General features: G+C 38.1%; 1 protein-coding gene across 3 annotated transcripts in view; it reads left to right on the top strand.

The window, feature by feature from the left end:
- LOC150085722 (roundabout homolog 1-like) overlaps positions 1-22,061 on the top strand; it is a 1,418,757-nt gene that overhangs the window by 672,586 nt on the left and 724,110 nt on the right. For all 3 annotated transcript variants that reach the window (XM_090374199.1, XM_090374201.1, XM_090374202.1), the window contains exon 8: positions 9,501-9,698. In XM_090374199.1, the coding sequence (XP_090230325.1) occupies positions 9,501-9,698 (198 nt within the window). The remainder of the gene's footprint in view (positions 1-9,500; positions 9,699-22,061) is intronic.

Raw genomic sequence — 22,061 nt, forward strand, 5'->3', positions numbered from 1 at the left:
TTCATAAAAATGTTTGCATTTATTTAAACATTAAAATATATTTTCTGTTACGTTTCGTTCCAACTGAAGGCCACAACGCTAAGTTTTAAGTACTGCCAACATTTCTTATTTGGAAGGTTTAATATTGCAATCATTTTCATCCAACTAATCATCAATATTATCATTAGTTCTTTAAATACACTCCAAAATGTTGGAGTCACTTGGATATTCAACTATTATGACATTATCAACTCATAAAAATTCATCAAGAACAATTTCTCCACTAATCAAACCTCTTTGGAACTCTTCCCAAGATTTCTCAATGTCTTGTTTGTAGTTCATCCCTCTCATTGCTGTTAATTGGCATTTAAGCAAAACCTGCTTTTGAGAAACAATTCTTAATCATTGTTTCAAATAACATCTTGACTCCACACTTTTGCCAACTCTGATATGCACATCCACAAATCTATAACAGAGTTTATAGATTGGTTAGTTTCTATTCTCAGTATAATTTTTTTCAATGTGTGCCTTCAGGAGTGCATTTTCAAATCCTTAGCCCATTGGCTGAGGTTTAGATGAGGTATTTGGAGGAAAGAAAACAAGCTTCAAACTTTTAAGTTTTGAAATTACTGAGTGAAGTTGGGCAGGGCAGTTGTCACAATCTACACAATTTTTCTTTTTCCTTTTGTCATGTTTCTGTCGAAATTTAAAGTCCAGTGTTCAAAATTTTCACTTGTCATCCAAGATTTTGTGTTATAGTTGTAGTCCAACCCTAATGACTTTACTCCTTTGAAACATTGGGGTTGTTTACTCTTGCCTATTACCAGCCATATTTACACCAACCAAGACTGCAATTCTGTTCTTACTATTTTTACCACTTAAACATTTATCACCTTTAAAAGTCAGTTCAGCAAATATTTAAAAAAAAAACATGTTTCATAGGGGCTCACATCTGGTGAATATAGGCATGGCACACCCAGGGTCTTAAGCTGGAAATCATTATTCTTATTTTTCTTGGTGATTCCCTTCTACCTCTCTCTCTCTCAGGGTAATTCAGATTTTTTTTTTTTTTTTTTTTTGCCTGGTGCAGCATAAGACTCAGGCTTCCTTGCACCATAAGGCTAATAATGGCCCTTAGTCCTCCATTTCGGAGGTCCCCATGGACTGGAGATGTTCAAATGTATCCCTAATTCACAAAGAGGGTTCAAAGGGTGAGAAAAATAATTATAGACCTGTTAGTTCAACTTCTGTTCCAAGGAAAATAATGAAGTCACTGGTTAAAGAAGTGATGTAGGATCACCTAGACAAGACTGCAGTAATAGTTCTGACACAGCATGGGGTTTGTTAAGGGGAAGTCTTGTCTGCCCAATTTGATTAGATACTATGATGTGGTCACAAAGGAACTGGATGCAAAAAATAATTTTGATATAATATTTCAGGAAAGCTTTTGATACTGTTGCACATGGAAGACTGCTATTCATATTGGAGCGGTATGGCATTAAGGGCAAGTTGCTGCAATGGATAAAGGGATAGTTGAGTGGGAGATGGCAGAGAGTGGTAATAAATGGAAACTGCTCTACATGGACTAATGTTATTAGTGAAGGGTTCGTGCTGGGCTCATTGTTGTTTTGTGTATTTATCAGTGATATCAATGAAGTATATCAGGCTTAATGCTCAAGTTTGCAGATGATAACAAAGGGTTGTTAATGATAGTAAAGACAGCATGCTACTCCAACAGGATCTAGAAAAGTTATGCAGCTGAGATATGCACAGATGCAGTGGCAACTAAAGTTTAATATTAGCAAATGCAAAGTACTGCATGTAGGTAACAGTAACTCAAGAGAAACATACCAACTGTTTGGTACTTACACTCAGGGAGTTGGAGAATGAAAAAGATCTGGGGATAATTGTGCAGTCAGATATGAAGTTCTCTGAGCAGTGCTGCCAGAGCAGGTCATGTAGTTTTGTCAATGATATATAGGAATTTTTCTAGCAGAGACCATGGGGTGATTATATCTTTGTATAAGGCAATGGTCAGGCTGCGTACCGGTCTGGAGGCCTCATTTTAGGAAGGATGTAGAATTGCTAGAGTGAGTACAAAGAGGGGCAACAAAATTGGTGAGAGGAACATAGGGGAACTTGCAGAACTTAATCCTCTCTCTTTCCAAGAGAGGCTTGTTCTGCGTCACAGCATCTGGAGACTGGGCACCTGTGAGGTGATCTGATTGAGGTGTATTAGGTCTTGAATGTATTGAGCAGGCTCAATGCTGATGGGATACTTCCGCTTGCTCAGATAAGAACCTGATGGGACGTATATTCAAATTGAGGAAATTGAGGGTAATTGATTGCTGGAACAGACTTCTATCTGTTGTTGTGGAAGTTGATAGCTTAAATATGCAAAGTACTGTATATGGATAGCAGTAACCCCAGAGAAATGCATTAACTGAGTGCTCATAAATTCAAATTGAAGAAAGACAGTTATAGAATAGATGTGCGGAAATTTGTCTTTAGCCAGTGGGTTGTTGATTCCTTGAACAAACTTCCTTATGCAGCATCATCCATCTGTTGTTGTGGAAGTTGATAGCTTAAATTAATTCAAGGAGGAACTGGACAAATGTTTAGAGTTTATTGAAAGCATGGTAGTTGGAGAACACAATTAAAGAGATACATAGGCTTAACCTTACAATTTTAGGCCTGAGTGAAGTGAGGTGGAAGAAAAATGGAATATGCAACACTTTTAATGCAGATTACACTATTCAGAAAGCTCCTGTGGAGTAAATGGTTAAATGGTGTTGGGATCCTTGTAGTAAAGGATATGATAAAATATCTTACCAATTTTATCCCAAAATCTGATAGAGTAATGCTACTCCAATTGAGGAGTAATCGAATAGCATTAGCATTAGCATTAGTAGAGGCATTTAATGCAAGAAAGCAAGCTTATGCAGCATCAGCCAAAAAAAAAAAAATAATAAATAAATAAATAAAAAATAACCACTTCCACTTCACTCCTCTGTTCGTTCGAAATACCTGTCCAGCTGAGCCTTAAACTTATTTAGGCTATAAACGTCCACAACAAGGGATGGAAGTCTGTTCCACCATCCAACCACCCGCTGGCTAAAGGCAAATTTACGCACGTCTATCCCACATCTGTCTTTCCTCAATTTGAATTTATGCCCTCTCAGGTGATTATTCTGAGCAAGAGGAAGAATCCCATCGGCATTGAGCATGCTCAAACCATTCAAGGCTTTATACGCCTCTATCAGATCACCTCGCTAGTGCCTAGTCTCCAGACACTGTAATTTGCAAAACATAAGCCTTTCTTCATAAGAGCACCCCTTTGTTCCATTCACTAGTCGTGTTGCCCTTCTCTGTACTCTTTCCAGCAGCTCTACATCCTTCTTGAAATTAGGCCTCCAGGTCTGTATACAGTACTCAATGTGTGGCCTGACCATTACCTTATACAAGGGAATAATCACCTCCTTATCCCTGCTAGAAAAATTCCTATATATCATTGACAATACACCATGAGCTACTCTTGCAGCCCGTCTGCACTGCTCAGAGAACTTCATATCTTCCTGCAAAAACACCCCCAGGTCCCTTTCATTCTCTACCACTGTCAGTGTAGTATTTTTTAGCATTAGCAGTAGCATTAGCATTAGTAGAGGCATATGATGCAAGAAAGCAAGCTTATTCAGCATCAGCCAAAAAAAAAAAAAAAAAAAACACAACCACTACTCCCATTTCACCCCGCCGTTCATTCGAAATACCTGTCCAGCTGAGCCTTAAATTTGTTTAGGCTATCAACTTCAACAACAAGTGATGGAAGTCTATTCCACAAACCAACTGCCCGCTGGCTAAAGGCAAATTTCCGCACATCTATCCGACATCCGTCCTTCCTCAATTTGAATTTATGCCCTCTCAGGTGATTATTCTGAGCAAGAGGAAGAATTCCATCGGCATTGAGCATGCTCAAGCCATTCAAAGCCTTATACACCTCTATCAGATCCCTCGGCGATGCCTAGTCTCCAGACTCTGTAATTTGGAAAACTTAAGCCTTTCTTCGTAAGAGCAACCCTTTGTTCCATTCACTAATCTTGTTGCCCTTCTCTGTACTCGTTCCAGGAGCTCTACATCCTTCCTGAAATGAGGCCTCTAGACCTGTATACCAATGCCTTATACAAGGGAATAATCACATCCCTATCCCTGCTAGAAAAATTCCTGTGTATCATTGACAAGACACCATGAGCTACTCTTGCAGCTCGTCTGCAGTGCTCAGAGAACTTCATATCTGCCTGCACAATTACCCCCAGGTCCTTTTCATTCTCTACCACTGTCAGCGTAGTACCACAGAGTTGATACGTTGATCTGGAGTTACTGTTTCCCATATGTAGTACTTTACATTTGTCAATGTTAAACTTCATTTGCCACCTCTCAGCCCATCTGCTCAACCTTTCCAGATCCTGTTGCAGCAGCATAGCATCAGTAGTGTCCTTAACAACCCTGCCAACCTTTGTATCATCTGCAAACTTGGACATTAAGCTTGATATACCATCATCAATATCATTTATAAATACAGAAAACAACAATGGACCCAACACTGAACCCTGAGGAACTCCACTAATAACATTAGTCCACGTTGAGCAGTGTCCATTGATTACCACTCTCTGTCTTCTGCAACTCAACCATCCCTTTATCCATAGCAGCAATTTGCCTCCAATGCCACACTGCTCCAATTTGTGCAGCAGTCTTCCATGCACAACAGTATCAAAAGCCTTTCTAAGATCCAAATATATAATATCCAAGTTATTCCCTGCATCCAGTTCTTTTGTGACTGCATCATAGTATCCAATCAAATTGGTCAGACAAGACCACCCTTAACAAAACCATGCTGTGTCTGAGCTATAACTGAATTCTTGTCTAGATGATCTTGCAGTGCTTCTTTAACCAGTGCATCCATTAATTTTCCCGGAACAGAAGTTAAACTCACAGGTCTATAATTACTTGTGTCAGCCTTTGATCCTCCTTTGTGAATTGGGGTTACATTTGCACATCTCCAGTCTATGGGTACCTCCCCTGAGTCCAAAGAAGCTCTCATAATTATGGCTAGGGGTTTGCTTACTTCCTTTGCTGCCTCCTTTAATATAACTGGATAGATCCCATGCACCCCAGGTGCCTTTCTTGTGTTTATCAACAATTTCTCCTCCACTTTACTCTCAGTTATTACAAGATTCTCTAGCTTACTGCCAGAGTTGAATACACCTCTGGCATTCCCCTCGCTGAATAACTCCTCATGTGTGAATGTCGATGCAAAATATTCATTTAGTTTGTTAGCTACCTGAGCAGGATCATCAACAGTTGACCCATCGATATCAAGTGGACCAATCTGATTCTTCCCCTTCCTTCTAGAGTTTACATAAGTAAAGAACTCTTTGCTGTTTTTCTTTGCATCCCTTACCAAAGATTTCTCGTAATCTGCCTTCGCCTGCCTATCCGCCTTTGTAACTTGGTTACAGATCAACTTGTATCTATCATAGGCCTCTGTGTCACTTGTTAATTTGTATGTATCCCATGCATTTTTCTTCTCTGCCATATGTCTCATTAGTTCATCTGATGAATAAATATTAATCTGATTCAAGTTTATGCCCCTACAAATGACAAGACCGATGAAGAAGTGGACAAACTGTATGAACAGATCCAGAGTTTGATCAAGCTAACTAAGAAACAAGAAATAAATCTAGTCATGATTTTATATGAAGGTAGGACAAGCAGCAGTAATTGACTTAGTTGGAAAATTTGAACTGGGAATTAGATATGATAGAGGAAATAGAGTTATCCATTTATGCCTGGAGGAGGACTTGATAGTTGTCAATGTGATAGTTTAAATAGCCAGCAAAGAAGGCTATATACCTGGAAATCACCACAAGACACAGAGAACAAAATTATTTGTAATCAAATTGATTATATAATGATCAGCAAAAGACTCTTAATGGCAAAGACATATCCAGGAACCGTTATTATATCAGACCACAATCTGGTGGTAACAGTGCTGAGAACAAGGTTAAAAGCTCCCAAAAAGACAGAAAAAAGATTGGCAGAAGAAAGCTGAACAATGAGGAGGAGGCAATGCAGGCATTTACAAAAGTCATAGAGACACAAGTAGAAGTTTAGAATTACAATAGAACCAGAGAAGTAAATGAAGAAAGTCCTGAAATGATGTGGGATAACATGAAGACTGCCATTACGGTAGCAAAGGAAAATCTTTTGAAAAAGGGAAGACAGGAAAGGAAACATACCCAGATGACAGAGGAGATAGAGGATGATAGAGCTGATGGAAAAGAGAAGTTACAAAAACAGACATGAACAAAAATATAAGGAGATAAGTTGTAAAATTGAACGAGGATCAAGAAGCTAAGGGCCTATGGCTGGAAGAAAGATGCTACGAAATTGAGGAACCAGAAAAGGCATTATTATTCTAATCTGCATAGAAAACTAAAGGAGATGGCTGGATTGTACAAGAAAAAGATCCAGATGCACATCTGGGTCTTTTTTTCTTGATGATGAAACAGGGAAAGCAGTGATGGATTTGAAAGAAAAAAAACTGATCTGAGAAAAGCATATATCACACTTGTTCAAAGAGGATGAAGGGATGAAGGTAGTGTGAAGGGAATAGGGCCCACAGATACCTCAAAGTGACAAAGGCTTTGAAAATGGAAAAGAGTGATAAGGCTCCTGGAGAGGATGGAATAGTGACAGAATATCTAAAATTGCTGGTTTGGAAATGTCATTGAGGCTCTGACATGTCTGTTCAACAAAGTTTATGATTCAGGGAAGCTTCCTTAGAATTGAAATCAATGGTTGAATTCAACTTTCATACCATTACCAAAAAAGCCAAATGCAAAGAATTGTGCAGAATATCAAACAGTCAGCCTCATGAGTCATACATTAAAGATATTTTTAAGAATAATTTATCTTTGCATCCAGGGTAAATGCGAAAAGGAAACAGAGAAGAATCGGTTTGGATTTAGGAATTGTGTAGGTACTAGAGAAGCTATGTTCAGTTTTTTGGTATTAATAGAAAGGCTTCTGGAAATGCAACAGTCTGTGCTTGTTTCATAGACTATGAAAAAGCATTTGACAAAGTTCAGCATAGAAAATTGTTTGCTATCCTGTACCAGATAAACCTAGACACAAAGACATCCAAATAATCGAGAATCTGTACTATAATCAAAGTGCTATGGTGAGAGTGGAAAATGAGCTGACAGAAGAAATTATGATAAAGAGAGGTGTTCGACAGGAGTGCATTCCATTCCCATTACCATTTAATGTCTATTCCGAAAAAATTATGGAGGAGGCACTGGAAGATAGAGCAGAAGGAATTGCTTTAAATGGAATATTCATCAATAATATACACTATGCCAATGATACAATCATCATGGAAGTGATTCTGATCTTCAAACACTCATGGAAATAGTTAATGCAGATGGGTCTTTGGATAAATCCCAGTAAAACTAAATGAATTGTAGTTTGCCCTAAGAATTATAACAGTCTCACACTTATGGCGAATGGGACATTGAAAAAGTCAACAGTTATGTCTATTTAGGAAGAGAAATTAATGACAAAGGGGATGATTCATCTGAAATAAAAAGAAGGGTTAAAATTGCAAGATCGGCCTTTTGCAAAATGAAAAGTGTTTTATGCAATCTGCAATTGGATCTAAATCTCCGACTAAGAGTAATGGAGTGTTATATCTGTTCCACACTACTCTGTGGTTGTGAAACATGGACATTAAAGAAAGCAACAATTAAGAAATTGGAGGCATTTGAGATGTACATGTATAGAAGAATATTACAAATTGCATTGACAGCTAAAGTTACAAATGTGGAAGTGTTCAGATCAGTCAGCAGAGAAGAACCAAGAAGAGATAGTAAGAAGAAGAATATCATGGTTGGATAATTTGAAGGAATAGACAGGCAAAATGTGGAACAATTATTTCATTATGTTTATAACAGGTGCTGATCACCAATCCCAGATGGGACTTTAACCTATGATGATGAATTTTAATAGTAGTACAACACAATCAATTATTAAATACTTCATATGTTGATCTAATAATCCATAAGAGATTAATAAGTTTAGAAATATCCATAAATATACTCTCAAAAACAGCCCTAACCTCAGAACTACCCTTATCTCTCTCTCTATAATATATCCCTACCCAAGACTTGTCAAGTTTGCTATGTAAGAACCTCCCATTGGCTGCATGTAGTCATTTCCAACTTATATAAACAGTCAACCCACTCGGTCTGTCTTAGTCTTTCCCAATCGGACCAAAAGACTCCACCTGTTACCCGTTAACAGGTAAGACCTTCCAACTAATTTAGAGATTATTCATAAACTATCTTTATTAATTAATGAGTTAATTAAATTATAAGTAAAGGTGTAATAATTAGGCAACAATTGTACATGAAAGGAGTATAAGATAATTAGAATATATTATGCTGTAAATAATCAATATCACTATCAAATTGAAAACTTGTACTATTCCTCAAGCAATTTTCTATCCCCCATAGGTCTGAAGACAGAAACAGTGAGTTCCTGAATTATAACCATAATAGTTTAAGTGTTTGGCACTGAGGTGGTTCAGTTCCCTTAAAATTCTATCATTTCGATAGTAAATTACTTAATCTGCTATGTGATATAATAGTGTAGTGTCTATCACTTCGTTAACATAATAATGAACAATCACGTAGCCCCCTCTTCCAAGTAATTAAAAATTTAAATTCTTATTTTGTTTTGAAATAGAGGTGATACATTTATAGGAGCAGAAAGCATCTTGCCTTAACCTTAACTCTAATTACATCATTAATTTTGTGTAACTATTTCATGGTTTAAGTGTTTCCTAATTTCAGTTTCAATAGCTTTAGTGATATACATTTCCATAGTAAATTCCTTCCATGGTGTGTTATGATGAATAGAAATTGCATTTTCTGAATAAGTAAAAATAGGATTATTAAAAAGAATATTCTGATATCCTATTTTTACTGAGTAAAATATCTGTCTACTCTGTAAAGTTAGGGAAATTGTCAAATCTACTTTGATTAGGCCTGATGTCAGGATTCACTGTGGAAGTTTAACTTACTTTATGTAATACTTTTAACACAATAAAATTCATTTAAACCAATTACATTGTTGAATGTTATTCACATTTAATTAATTTAATATGAAGGCCCCCCATTATGTCCTTTTCTCAATATAAAAGGACATTTTGAGAACAAGCTCCGCTCCACTGAATTTGTTTAGTTTGTTTCTTGGAGAGTTGACAACTTCAAAAAAAAAAAAAAAATCTAAATGTTTATATAGCCATGGCATACTTCTTTATTTTTTATTATTCAGCTTTGTTAATAATAAATTGGCTGGTGAAATCTTCATGATGTTTTTAATTTTGAAAATGAATTTCATCATATTAACATAAAAAGATTTTATAATTTTTGCATCAGTGGAAAAAATATGTCCTTTCATAGCTATAGCAGATCTCCCTCCACCAATAATTCTTCTTGGACCAGCCAACCAGACACTTCCTGTGAATACAGTAGCCATGCTGCCTTGTGAAGCTTCTGGAACTCCTACACCATCTGTGCATTGGTTCATAAATTCCTCCCCTGTTACAGCTAATAATCCACGTTTTGTAATCTTGGATTCTGGTACCTTACAGATTGATGGTAAGTTACCATGAGTAGACTAATATGAATTTGAAATCATATCAATAAACATTTTGATAATTTTAAATTATAATACATTCCAGCATAAAAAAATTATATTCATATTGATATTATAATGGATGCACAATAAAATATGCCTTGATGTGATCATGGCTTTAAATAGAGTGATTCAAAAATGAAGATCAACATTTCATAAGGATTTTTAATGAGAGTTTGCTGAAGAAGGAACAGTCTGGCTCCCCAAAACTTCAAGGTTACTTTCTTTCTTTTCTGTTGGGGCCAGACGTGAAATAAATTACTGTATGGAAACTTAAATGAATATCCTCCAACAATATAGGCAATGTCACCAAAAACTCAAGTATTGTTCCTGTTCAGAAATTTGAACAGGAACAATAGATAGTTCTTGTGATCAAATTAGTTTCTTACTATGCTTGTAACACACTAGCACTGAACTGCACCTGGAACATATAGATTCCCTCTTTAGCAAATATGCAGACATTGCATGCTAAGCACTCTTTTGTTTAAAATCAATCTGTCCACAGTATATTGAAGAAAATGCGAATGACTAGCACAGTAGTACAGCATCCACTAACAGAAATCCAGCTGGATCTGCCAATTTCTTGGTTGAAGCACTTCAACTCACTACATATGGTATGGATGCAGATCGGATGCATGCAGTGTGCAAGAGATACGATTTGGTCACATCATTGCTGCAACCTGATAAGGTAGAGATTTTTGAATATTTTGAATACCCTTTATGAATATTTTGTAAAAAAAAAAAAAAAATCTCTTTCATGATTTTACAAGAATCTTTTTTTTTTCTTTTTTTTTATATTTATTATTATTTTTTTTTCTTATGAATTTCAATCAGGTATATCCTGTGATTTTCAAATATACATTTCTGTTATACAGACTCGGCAAATAATTAAGTTGTGATCAATATAATTATATTTATAGATGATAACTGCAGTAAAATAAACTGGAACTCAGTACTATAACAAACAGATTCTCCATATGCATCATGATGATGTTGGGACTTCTGGGCATATTTATTCCCTTGTGCAAAATCTAAAATGCTTTTGCTAAAACCGGCAGAATTACTTAACAAGTACAGGTCACTGTTGAACAAAAGCCGAGAATTAGGGTTGAATTTGAAAGTGTCTGCAATTCTGCCCAGACACGATAGGAGGGAGTATATGATGAGAGCCTTGTCGATCAATTCGGCCCTGGAAAGATTGTGCAAGGCTCAAGGGGTAGAATTTTTTTCAGCCTGGACTGTACTTGTTAACAGGAGAGATTGCTTCTACAGGGATGGGATACACTTAAATAGAAAGGGTGCAAGAATATTTGCTGATGCTATCGAGGCAGTGTTAGGTGGGTCGGAAAACTGCTAGCTTGGGGGGAGACAAAGACCAATAGATTGACAGTAGCCACTGGCAGAGGTGAAAGAGATTCTTGCACTGCTTCTATTAGAATGAGCAGAAGCCTGAAAAACAAGATGCATGATATTTCAGAGACTGCTGGGAGCCATTGCGGTACAAGTAAACACATGGGTTGTGTTAGGGTAGCTAAGAATAGAAACAGGTGCATATATACTTGCGTGTACACCAATGCTAGGAGTTTAGTAAATAAATTTGATGAATTTGAGGTATTGCTCAAAACATCAAAGGCAGATATTGTTGGGATATCAGAGACGTGGTGTCACACAGATATAAGGGATGCAGAACTGGAATTTGGGGAGTACAACGTCTACAGAAAGGATAGACAGGATAGGAAGGGGGGAGGGGTTATGCTATTAGTTAAGAAACACATAAAAACCAAGGAAGTGAAGCCAGTCGACATCGCTGGACAGTGCAGTGTTGAGTCAGTTTGATGTGACATAAGCATTGGGAGATCAAAATTGAGAGTAGGAGTGTGCTATAGGCCTAATGACTCTGATGAGTATAATAAGAAACTGTACAGGGAAATAGAGTGGGCCAGTAAATCAGAGAGTCTTATAATGGGAGATTTTAATTTCCTAGATATTGACTGGAATTTGGGGGCTGGTCACTCACACACTAGCAAGGCTTTTGTGGATTTATTGGATGATTGTTTTCTACATCAGCATGTTCGGGAGGCAACTAGAGGGAGTAGTACTCTTGATTTGATTATCAGCAATGATTCTTCATGCATTAAGAATCTGCAGATAAATGAACCACTAGGTGGCAGTGATCACAGTGTGCTGAAGTGGGATTTACTCAAAGAGGTAACTACCATTAGGGGTAAAGGGAAGGGTTATTGCTTCCGTAAAGGCGACTACGATGGACTGAGACAGTCTTTAAATTCTATACAGTGGGACCAACTGATGATGTTACCAACAGCAAATTCAAAATGGGAAGCATTCAAAGAACTTATCTTGGAAGCTACTAGGCTTTACATACCAACTAAGAAATATTGTTCAAGGTTTAGGCCAAAATGGATGTCAGATGAACTAATGAGGCATATGGCAGAGAAGAAAAATGCATGGGATACTTACAAATTAACACATGACACAGAAGCTATGATAAATACAAGTTGATATGCAACCAAGTTACAAAGGAGGTTAGGCAGGCGAAGGCAGATTATGAGAAATCCTTGGCAAGGGATGCAAAGAAAAACAGCAAAGAGTTCTTTACTTATGTAAACTCTAGAAGGAAGTGGATGAATCAGATTGGTCCACTTGATATTGATGGGTCAACTGTTGATGACCCTGCTCAAGTAGCTAACAAACTAAATGAATATTTTGCATCGACATTCACACATGAGGAGTTATTCAGCGAGGGGAATGCCAGAGGTGTATTCAACTCTAGCAGTAAGCTACAGAACCTTGAAATAACTGGGAGTAAAGTGGAGGAGAAACTGTTGAAGATAAACACAAGAAAGGCACCCGGGGTGGATGGGATCTATCCAGTTATATTAAAGGAGGCAGCAAAGGAAGTAAACAAACCCTTAGCCATAATTATGAGAGCTTCCTTGGACTCAGGGGAGGTATCCTTAGACTGGAAATGTGCAAATGTGACCCCAATTCACAAAGGAGGATCAAAGGCTGACACAAGTAATTATAGACCTGTGAGCTTAACTTCTGTTCCAGAAAATTAATGGAGGCACTGGTTAAAGAAGCACTGCAGGATCATTTAGACAAGACTTCAATTATAGCTTGGACACAGCATGGTTTTGTTAAGGGGAAGTCTTGCCTGACCAATTTGATTGGATACTATGATGCAGTCACAAAAGAACTGGATGCAGGGAATAACTTTGTTATTATATACTTGGATCTGAGAAAGGCTTTTGATACTGTTGCACATGGAAGACTGCTGCACGAATTGGAGCAGTGTGGCATTGGAGGCAAATTGCTGCTATCGTTAAAGGGGTGGTTGAGGGGGAGAAGACAGAGAGTGGTAATCAATGGAAACTGCTCATCGTGGACTAATGTTATTAGTGGAGTCCCTCAGGGTTCAGTATTGTGTCCATTATTGTTTTCTGTATTTATAAATGATATTGATGATGCTATATCAAGCTTAATGTCCAAGTTTGCAGACGATACGAAGGTTGGCAGGGTTGTCAAGGACACTACTGACACTATGCTGCTGCAACAGGATCTGGAAAGATTGAGCAGATGGGCTGAGAGGTGGCAAATGAAGTTTAACATTGACAAATGTAAAGTACTACACATGGGAAACAGCAACCCCAGAGCAACGTATCAACTCTGTGGTACTACACTGACAGTGGTAGAGAATGAAAGGGACTTGGGGGTGGTTGTGCAGGCAGATATGAAGTTCTCTAAGCAGTGCAGACGGGCTGCAAGAGTAGCTCATGGAGTATTGTCAATGATATACAGGAATTTTTCCAGCAGGGATAAGGAGGTGATTATTCCCTTGTATAAGGCAATGGTCAGGTCACACCTAGAGTACTGTATACAGGTCTGGAGGCCGCATTTCAAGAAGGATGTAGAGCTGCTGGAACGAGTACAGAGAAGGGCAACAAGATTAGTGAATGGAACAAAGGGGTGCTCTTACGAAGAAAGGCTTAAGTTTTGCAAATTACAGTGTCTGGAGACTAGGCACCAGCGAGGTGATCTGATAGAGGTGTATAAAGCCTTGAATGGTTTGAGCATGCTCAATGCTGATGGGATTCTTCCTCTAGCTAAGAAAAATCACCTGAGAGGGCATAAATTCAAATTGAGGAAAGACAGATGTAGGATAGACGTGCGGAAATTTGCCTTTAGCCAGCGGGTGGTTGGTTGGTGGAACAGACTTCCATCCCTTGTAGTGGAGGTTGATAGCCTAAATAAGTTTAAGGCTCAGCTGGACAGGTATTTTGAACGAACAGAGGGGTGAAGTGGAAGTGGGGTTTTTTTTTTGGCTGATGCTGCATAAGCTTGCTTTCTTGCATCAAATGCCTCTACTAATGCTAATGCTTCATATAGTATACTGGAGGTAAGCACTAATTGGAGGTGTGAACCAACATAAACAAGGGTCAAAGTGCATCCATATCACACAGAGGAATGGCCAACCATCACTAAACAATACCAGGTGGTGAATGATTCATTACCTGATGCAATACTGCCACTTTGCATATTGGAGGATTGAAGTGGTGACAAGCATGTTTTTTCTCCTGAGAAAACCTCTGACCCTTTTACATACTATACATACACCCCATATCTTTCACATAACCTCCAACTTTAGACTAAAAATGGTAGAGAGTGTATATTTGTAAACAGAAGGAAACAGGAGTTTTGGGCCAAAACAGGAAGAAAAACAAATTTTTTTAAAAAAAGCAAGAGTTTATTGAAAAAAAAAAAAAAACAGCAGGAAAATAGATTTTTTAGAAAAAGGAAGGTGTTTTATAAGTTCCACAGTGCACTAGAATTAAATTTCACTGATAACTTATGCATTATATATTCAAATGCTATTGAAGATTGTCAGGTGTTGGTTAATGACAGTAATCTAGGCAAGCTACTGCAATGCAATACAGAAAAATTATGCAGATGAAATGGGCTGAAGAAATGGCAGTTGAAGATTTTAACATTGACAAATGCAAGGTACTGCATATGGCTTGCAGTAATCCCAGATTAATGTACCAACTGTGTGGTGGTACAACACTCAGCATATCAAAAAATGAAAAAGACCTGGAGATAATTGTATAGAGCATCTGGAGACTAGGCACATATGAGGTGATCTGATTGAGGTGTTTAAGGCTTTGAATGGATTGAGCATGCTCACTACTGATGGTATTGTTCCCATTGCTCAGACTACACAGATGAGGGGACATAAATTCAAATTGGCCAAGAATACAGGATAGATTTGTGGAAGTTTGTCTTCAGCAAGTGGGTAGTTGATTGTTGGAACAAACTTTCATCTGTTGTTGTGGTAGTTTCAGTGAATAGTTTCGTGTTGGGGTAGTTTCAGTGAATAGTTTCGTGTTGGGGTAGTTTCAGTGAATTCAAGGAAGAACTAGAAAACTTGGAGGGGATGGACAAGTGATTTTGGAAGGTTTTTTTTTTTTTTTTTTCTGTCTGATGCTTTACAAGCTTGCTTTCTTGTATCATTTCCATTACTAATACTAATATACACACAGAATTGTTTACCTGTACAGATTTTTTTTTTAACATTAGCTAAACTAACATTTTTCTGTCAGTGGAGTTACTTTGGATATTCTGTTAGACTTCAGATGAGTCTGATTGCTTCAAGAAAGATACTTTTGCAAACTTTGCCCCCTTCAGAAATGTTTAGTCAAAGTTTTCTTCATGGTAGGTGGCTTGCTGTATAGACATGGTCAAGAGTTTGAGTGCTAGAGAGAGAGAGAGAGAGAGAGAGAGAGAGAGAGAGAGAGAGAGAGAGAGAGAGAGAGAGTGTTCTATGACATGATATGCATTGTTATTTGTATAAAATAAATTAAAGTGGTATTAAAACAAAAATGAAATTTTGTAGTCACCAAACGCTCGATATTAGTAATGGCCATATGGTGCAAGGAAGCCTAAGGCTTATGCCGCACCAGCCAAAAAAAAAAAAATTCTGAGTCACCCTGAGAGAGAGAGAGAGAAGTAGAAGGGAATCACCAAGGAAGAAGAAGAATGATGATATCCAGCTCAGGACCCTGGGTATGCCAAGCCCATATTCACCAGTGTGAGCCCCTGGGGTTAAATTCTTATTAAATTTCATATGGCCTTTCGGCTCTCTTGGCACACTGCCCAATAAATACTGCAGAATATATACCTATTGTCTTCACCATGGTACATGTAACAGAGAGATTCCTAGCGGACGAATTTTAATGGAATTTTGTATTTGGGTTTTTTAAAAATATGTGTCGAGCCAAAATTAATAAAAATTGGACAAATAGAAATCCAACAATTATTATTTCTTTTTTCCCACCAATTGTATGGAAAAATTCATAGATTAAATGTAGTTTTAATGCAGTATTGTTAGTTTTAGGCATGTCCGTGCACGCTTCACATGTATTGTTAAAACTTACCGTACAGAGAATACCAAAAAGACCTGGACAATAAATTCATTTCCTAAAAGAAAAACAAGTTTATTAAAAAACAATTTACAGCCATTGATAGAATAACCCAAAAAAGTTTCTGTTTTTCACATCCAAATTTTCACATATTTGAATAGAGATAGTATATATATAGGTTATGACAGGGTTTGGCAGCCTTCTTCTGCATAGGGGCCAGAGGCCATCTCTGTGAGCAGGCGGCCGGCCACATGCATCTCTACAGCTAATAAATGAAGGTAATAATAATAAAACATAATAAACTATCAATAATGTTTATTTTATTTAAGTAATATTATGTCTTAAGGACAAGCAGCTAATGTGAGAGTTGATGCTGTGTGTTGTTCAAAAGTCTCTCAACATTAGATGAAAGGCTGGATGAGGGGCGCCTCCGTAGCCAGGTGGGAAGGAGCAGCGGTGCGTAGCACACGCTTCTTGATTAGACCGGGGTTCGAGCCCGTCACCACCAAATACGGAAGATGCGGAAAGGTCAGGAAATGACCACCGCATCTCCCGGAGCAATATGGCCTTAGTTGCTAATGCTCCTAAAAACCAAATAACAAACAAATAACAAACAAAAGCTGGATGAGGCCAGATGCAGGATGTCATCTAAATTGGCATCAGTCAGTTTGGTTCTTAACTTGCTCTTTGTGTATTTCATTTTTGAGAAGAGTTGCTTGCACATATAAGTACTGCTGAATATTGATTCCATTATTTTCGCGTGATCTACCAAGTTGGTATATTTCGCAGATTCAAGAAGATAATTAATGTAGAACTCTAGTAAAGATATGCATGAAATTTGTATTTTAATAGATCATGGCACTGCATCTCAGTAAGTTTCATTTGGACATTTTCTGGTACAGTATCCACTTCAATGTCAAATGGAATGGCAAACAGCCTGAAATCGCCTGCAAACGAATGTCAGCAAAACGGGAAGAAAACTCGGTTTTCAAATCACATATCACAGTCACAAATATGTTGGCATCTGTTTGTTTGGTCTCCTGGAGTTTAGGGAAATGAGCATAGTTTGATATCTCAAGCTGGCATTCCCACAGTCATAATTTTGTTTCGAAGGTGATGATGTATCTACACATCTCATGTATCAGAAAATTTCTTCCCTGAAGCTATTGTTTGTTTTGTTGTTTTTTTTTGGTTTTTAGGAGCATTAGAAACTAAGGCCATATTGCTCCGGGATATGCGGTGGTCATTCCCTGACCTTTCCGCATCCTCCATATTTGGTGGTGACGGGCTCGAACCCCGGTCTAATCAAGAAGCGTGTGCTATGCACTGCTGCTCCTTCCCACCTGGCTACGGAGGTGCCTCCCTGAAGCTACAAGTTCAGGTTGTTTAAATGGGATGTTAAATCCACCAGAAATGCCAGACGTGAATGCCATTTGGGATCGCAAAATTCTGAGGCATTCACATATTTACTTTCAAGGAATGTAGTTATTTCTTCCCTTCCTAACATTGCGCCTTGACTCAGCCAGCAAATGTTGCAGAAGTAAACCAGGTCCCTGTGCTGATTCTCTGCTTCCGACAAAAGTTGTTGAAACTGATGGCGGTTAAATCCCTGAGACAAGACCAGGTTTACTGCCCCTCACCACTATGTCCATCACGGCCTTCAAATTTGAAGACTTAGCACACAATGCTTCCCAGTGCATTTTTCAGACATTGTATTTAATTCCGAGGCCTTCCATGTGTCTTTGAAGCAGAGCCAAAACTCCCATCTTTCTTCAACTACTGCCGGAGCTCCTTCGGTTGTTACCCATACTAGCTTTGATAGATTTAGCCATCTTCACAAATGCTTCACGAATGTCGGCTCTTATGTTAGTGCCCTTGATAGGTACCAATTGAACAAACTCCTCAAGAATGTTGAAAGTTGAACTTGCTCCACGCACAAATACTGCAAGCTGAGCGGTGTCTTTGGTATCACTACTCTCATTGAGAGGCATTAAGAAGAACTGGAAATTTTTGCAGTAGTCCTTTAAACAATTTTTCACATCCGCTGACCTTTCTTCTATTTGTCATGTAACTGTTCTTGCAGAGAGACTGACATTTGAAAATAAAGTCTTTTTCTCGGGATATAGAATGTCTACAACTGTCATCAAACACCCTTTCTCAAAATCCCTGTCAGCGAAAGGCTTCACATTTTCTGCTATCAACTTGGACACCGTGTAGCTGGCATGTGTATTTATTTTTAATTCTTCACTTTGTTTCTTGAATACCAAACTTAGTTTTTCTAGGCCCAATTTAAGTTTATGAAATTCATCCTTCCTTGCTTGCCCATAAAATTCACTGAATTTTGGAATGTTTGTCTCATAGTGCCGCTTGATGTTGATGTTGAACTCGCTATTCACAGCAACACTTACATGGCAAATTTGGCATATGGGTGTGCGAAAGGGTTGTGTAAAAAAGTATTTTTCTGTCCAAGTGTCTTGGAATACTCGGCACTCAGCACCAACCTTCCTGCATTTTGTTGCCAATGGCAACAAAATGCATTTGGATTCGCTGAAGAAAAAAAAAAAGAAATTCAAACATTACTATTGCTGTAACTATTATAATTGTAAGTGAAGAAGGTAACATCTCGCAGTTTAACTATAAATTACGCCACAAGTGGAAAATATAAGAAACACATGCACTGTATGACAGACAAAACTCATCCAATTTCAAGGAATCCAAATTAAGGCACAAAGTAGCAAGAGCAGCAGTAGATGAGCAGAACAACAGATGAAATTAAAGAGAAGGCTGAAACACAGTTGACAAGGAGATGGCAAGTGAAAGAATGACAGTTGTGCCTCTATACAAGCTCCTCCCATGCCAAGCATAGCTGATGCAACATCAGCCATGATGCTGTCAGCCACTGTAGCACAGACAGAAAATGTATAAAAGCAACACTGTTCCCCAAATCTTCTAAATTCAAAAATCTAAATGCTTCTTTTTTATTTCTGTTTTAGATATTTATTTTTTTGACTAATAAACAAATATGGATGGGCTTGTAACACCATCCAAATCGTTACAATTTATTAAAATACTGCAGTTCTACATCACGCCTGAGATAGAATTACAAACTTGAATTCTTCTTTTTTTTAGGACCACTGCGGGCTAGGTGGATACGGTATTTCTTTTGCCACTGCAGGCTGCATGATTTCAGGTGACTGGCAAGATCCGGTATTCATTTGTTTGATGATGACCCACAGCAGTGCCTAAAATCCCAGCCATCTTGCATTCAAGGTTGCTGCATGTACCAATAATAGTAATGCAAGAATCACTTTCACCTCTGCCTGTGGCTCTAGTTAAACTATTATTCTGTGTATCCCTCCATGGTAGTTTTTCGACCCACCTATTACTGCCTTGATAGCATCAGCAAATATTCTTGCACTCTTTCTATTAAAGTGGTTCCATCCCTGTAAAACAGTCTCTCCTGTAAAAAGCATAGACCACGCTGAGAAAAATTCTATTCCACGAGCCTTGCACATTCTCTCCAGGGCAGAATTGATTGACAATGCTCTCAGCATGTACTCCCACCTGTCATGGACAGAATGGCAGACTCTTTCAAATTCAATCCTAACTCATGCCTTTTTGCCATCATTTCCCTGTACATATTAAGCCCTCAGCATCTTGGAAGCTGCCAAATTGATTCCTACAATGGAATTGTTGTGGATTCTGGTGAAACAATGATGACATCAAAGCCCTCCTGCAAAAGCATGATTTTGGTTGCAGGAAATATACAGGAACTCCCCAACGTTACATAATACTCGACTTACTCAAATTCGAATTTATGTAAGTTTTTGCTGGCCGATGCAAACGGAACAAAATATGAAAATATATTTTGCATCTGTAGGAATAAATATTGTGAAAATATGGTAATGCGAACCAAATAACACATTGTTTTTTTTTTTTTTTTTTGGTTTTTTTCGTCCCAAGTCCTTGAAAGTTGAAAATTTCCCTATGTTACTAAGCTATTTATCTCTCTAAAAGGTCATATTTATAATGGAAATTTGTACAAAATATCTAATATTTTGTACTGTACAGCTGACATTAACACACAGGCAAAAGATGTCACATATAATAAAACTCCATGGACTTCATTTCTTGTTTTGGCCTTCAAATTTAGTTCTAGGAGGTTTTCTAGTACTAATTTACCCCAGGGTCTCACATCTGGTGAGTATGGGCTTGGCAACTGGATATCATCATTCTTCTCTTCCTTGGTGATTCCCTTTTGCTTCTGTCTCTCTCTCTCTCTCTCTCTCTCTCTCTCTCAGAGTAACTCGGGAACTTTTTTTTTTTTTTTTTTTTTTTTTTTTTGGCTGGTGCAGCAAAGTCTCATGCTTCCTTGTACCATGTAGCTAATTAAGCATTAGCATTAGCATTAGTATTAGTAGAGACATATGATGCAAGAAAGCAAGCTTTTGCGGCATAGGCCAAAATAAAAAAAAAAACCACTCCAATCTCACCCCTCCATTCATTTGAAATACCTGTCCAGCTGAGCCTTAAATTTATTTAGGCTATCAACTTCCACAATAAGGGATGGAAGTCTGTTCTGCCAACCAACTACCCGATAGCTAATGGCAAATTTCTGCACATCTATCCTACATCTGTCTTTCCTCAATTTGAATTCTGAGCAAGAGGAAGAATCCCATCAGCATTGAGCATGCAGCATCAGCCAAAAAAAAAAAAAAACCCTTCCACTTCACCTCTCCGTTCATTCGAAATACCTGTCCAGCTGAGCATTAAATTTATTTAGGCTATCAACTTCCACAACAAGGGATGGAAGTCTGTTCCACCAACCAACTACCCGCTGGCTAAAGGCAAATTTCCGCACATCTATCCTACATCTGTCTTTCCTCAATTTGAATTTATGCCCTCTCAGGTGATTATTCTGAGCAAGAGGTAATATCCCATCAGCATTGAGCATTCTCAAACCATTCAAGGCTTTGTACATCTCTATCAGATCACCTCGCTGGTGCCTAGTCTCCAGACACTGTAATTTGCCAAACTTAAGCCTTTCTTCGTAAGAGCAACCATTCGTTCCATTCACTAACCTTGTTGCTCTTCTCTGTACTCATTCCAGCAGCTCTACATCCTTCTTGAAATGAGCCCTCCAAATCTGTATACAGTACTCAAGGTGCGGCCTGACCATTGCCTTATACAAGGGAATAATCACCTCCTTATCCCTGCTAGAAAAATTCCTGTATATCATTGATAAGACATCATGAGCTACTCTTGCAGCCCGTCTGCACTGCTCAGAGAACTTCATATCTGCCTGCATAATTACCCCCAGGTCCTTTTCATTCTCTACCACTGTCAGTGTAGTACCACAGAGTTGATATGTTGCTCTGGGGTTGCTGTTTCCCATATGTAGTACTTTACATTTGTCAATGTTAAACTTCATTTGCCACCTCTCAGCCCATCTGCTCAACCTTTCCAGATCCTGTTGCAGCAGCATAGCGTCAGTAGCGTCCTTAACAACCCTGCCAACATTTGTATCATCTGCAAACTTGGACATTAAGCTTGATATACCATCATCAATATTATTTATAAATACAGAAAACAACAATGGACCCAACACTGAACCCTGAGAGACTCTACTAATAACATTAGTCCACGACGAGCAGTGTCCATTAATTACCACTCTCTGTCTTCTGCCACTCAACCATCTCTTTATCCATAGCAACAATTTGCCACCAATGCCACACTGCTCCAATTTGTGCAGCAGTCTTCCATGTGCAACAGTATCAAAAGCCTTTCTAAGATCCAAATATATAATATCAAAGTTATTCCCTGCATCCAATTCTTTTGTGACTACATCATAGTATCCTATCAAATTGGTCAGGAAAGACCTTCCGTTAA

Source organism: Mastigoproctus giganteus, chromosome 5 (assembly GCF_048544385.1).
Source record: "Mastigoproctus giganteus isolate SK-2022 chromosome 5, ASM4854438v1, whole genome shotgun sequence".
Lineage (NCBI taxonomy): Eukaryota > Metazoa > Arthropoda > Arachnida > Uropygi > Thelyphonidae > Mastigoproctus > Mastigoproctus giganteus.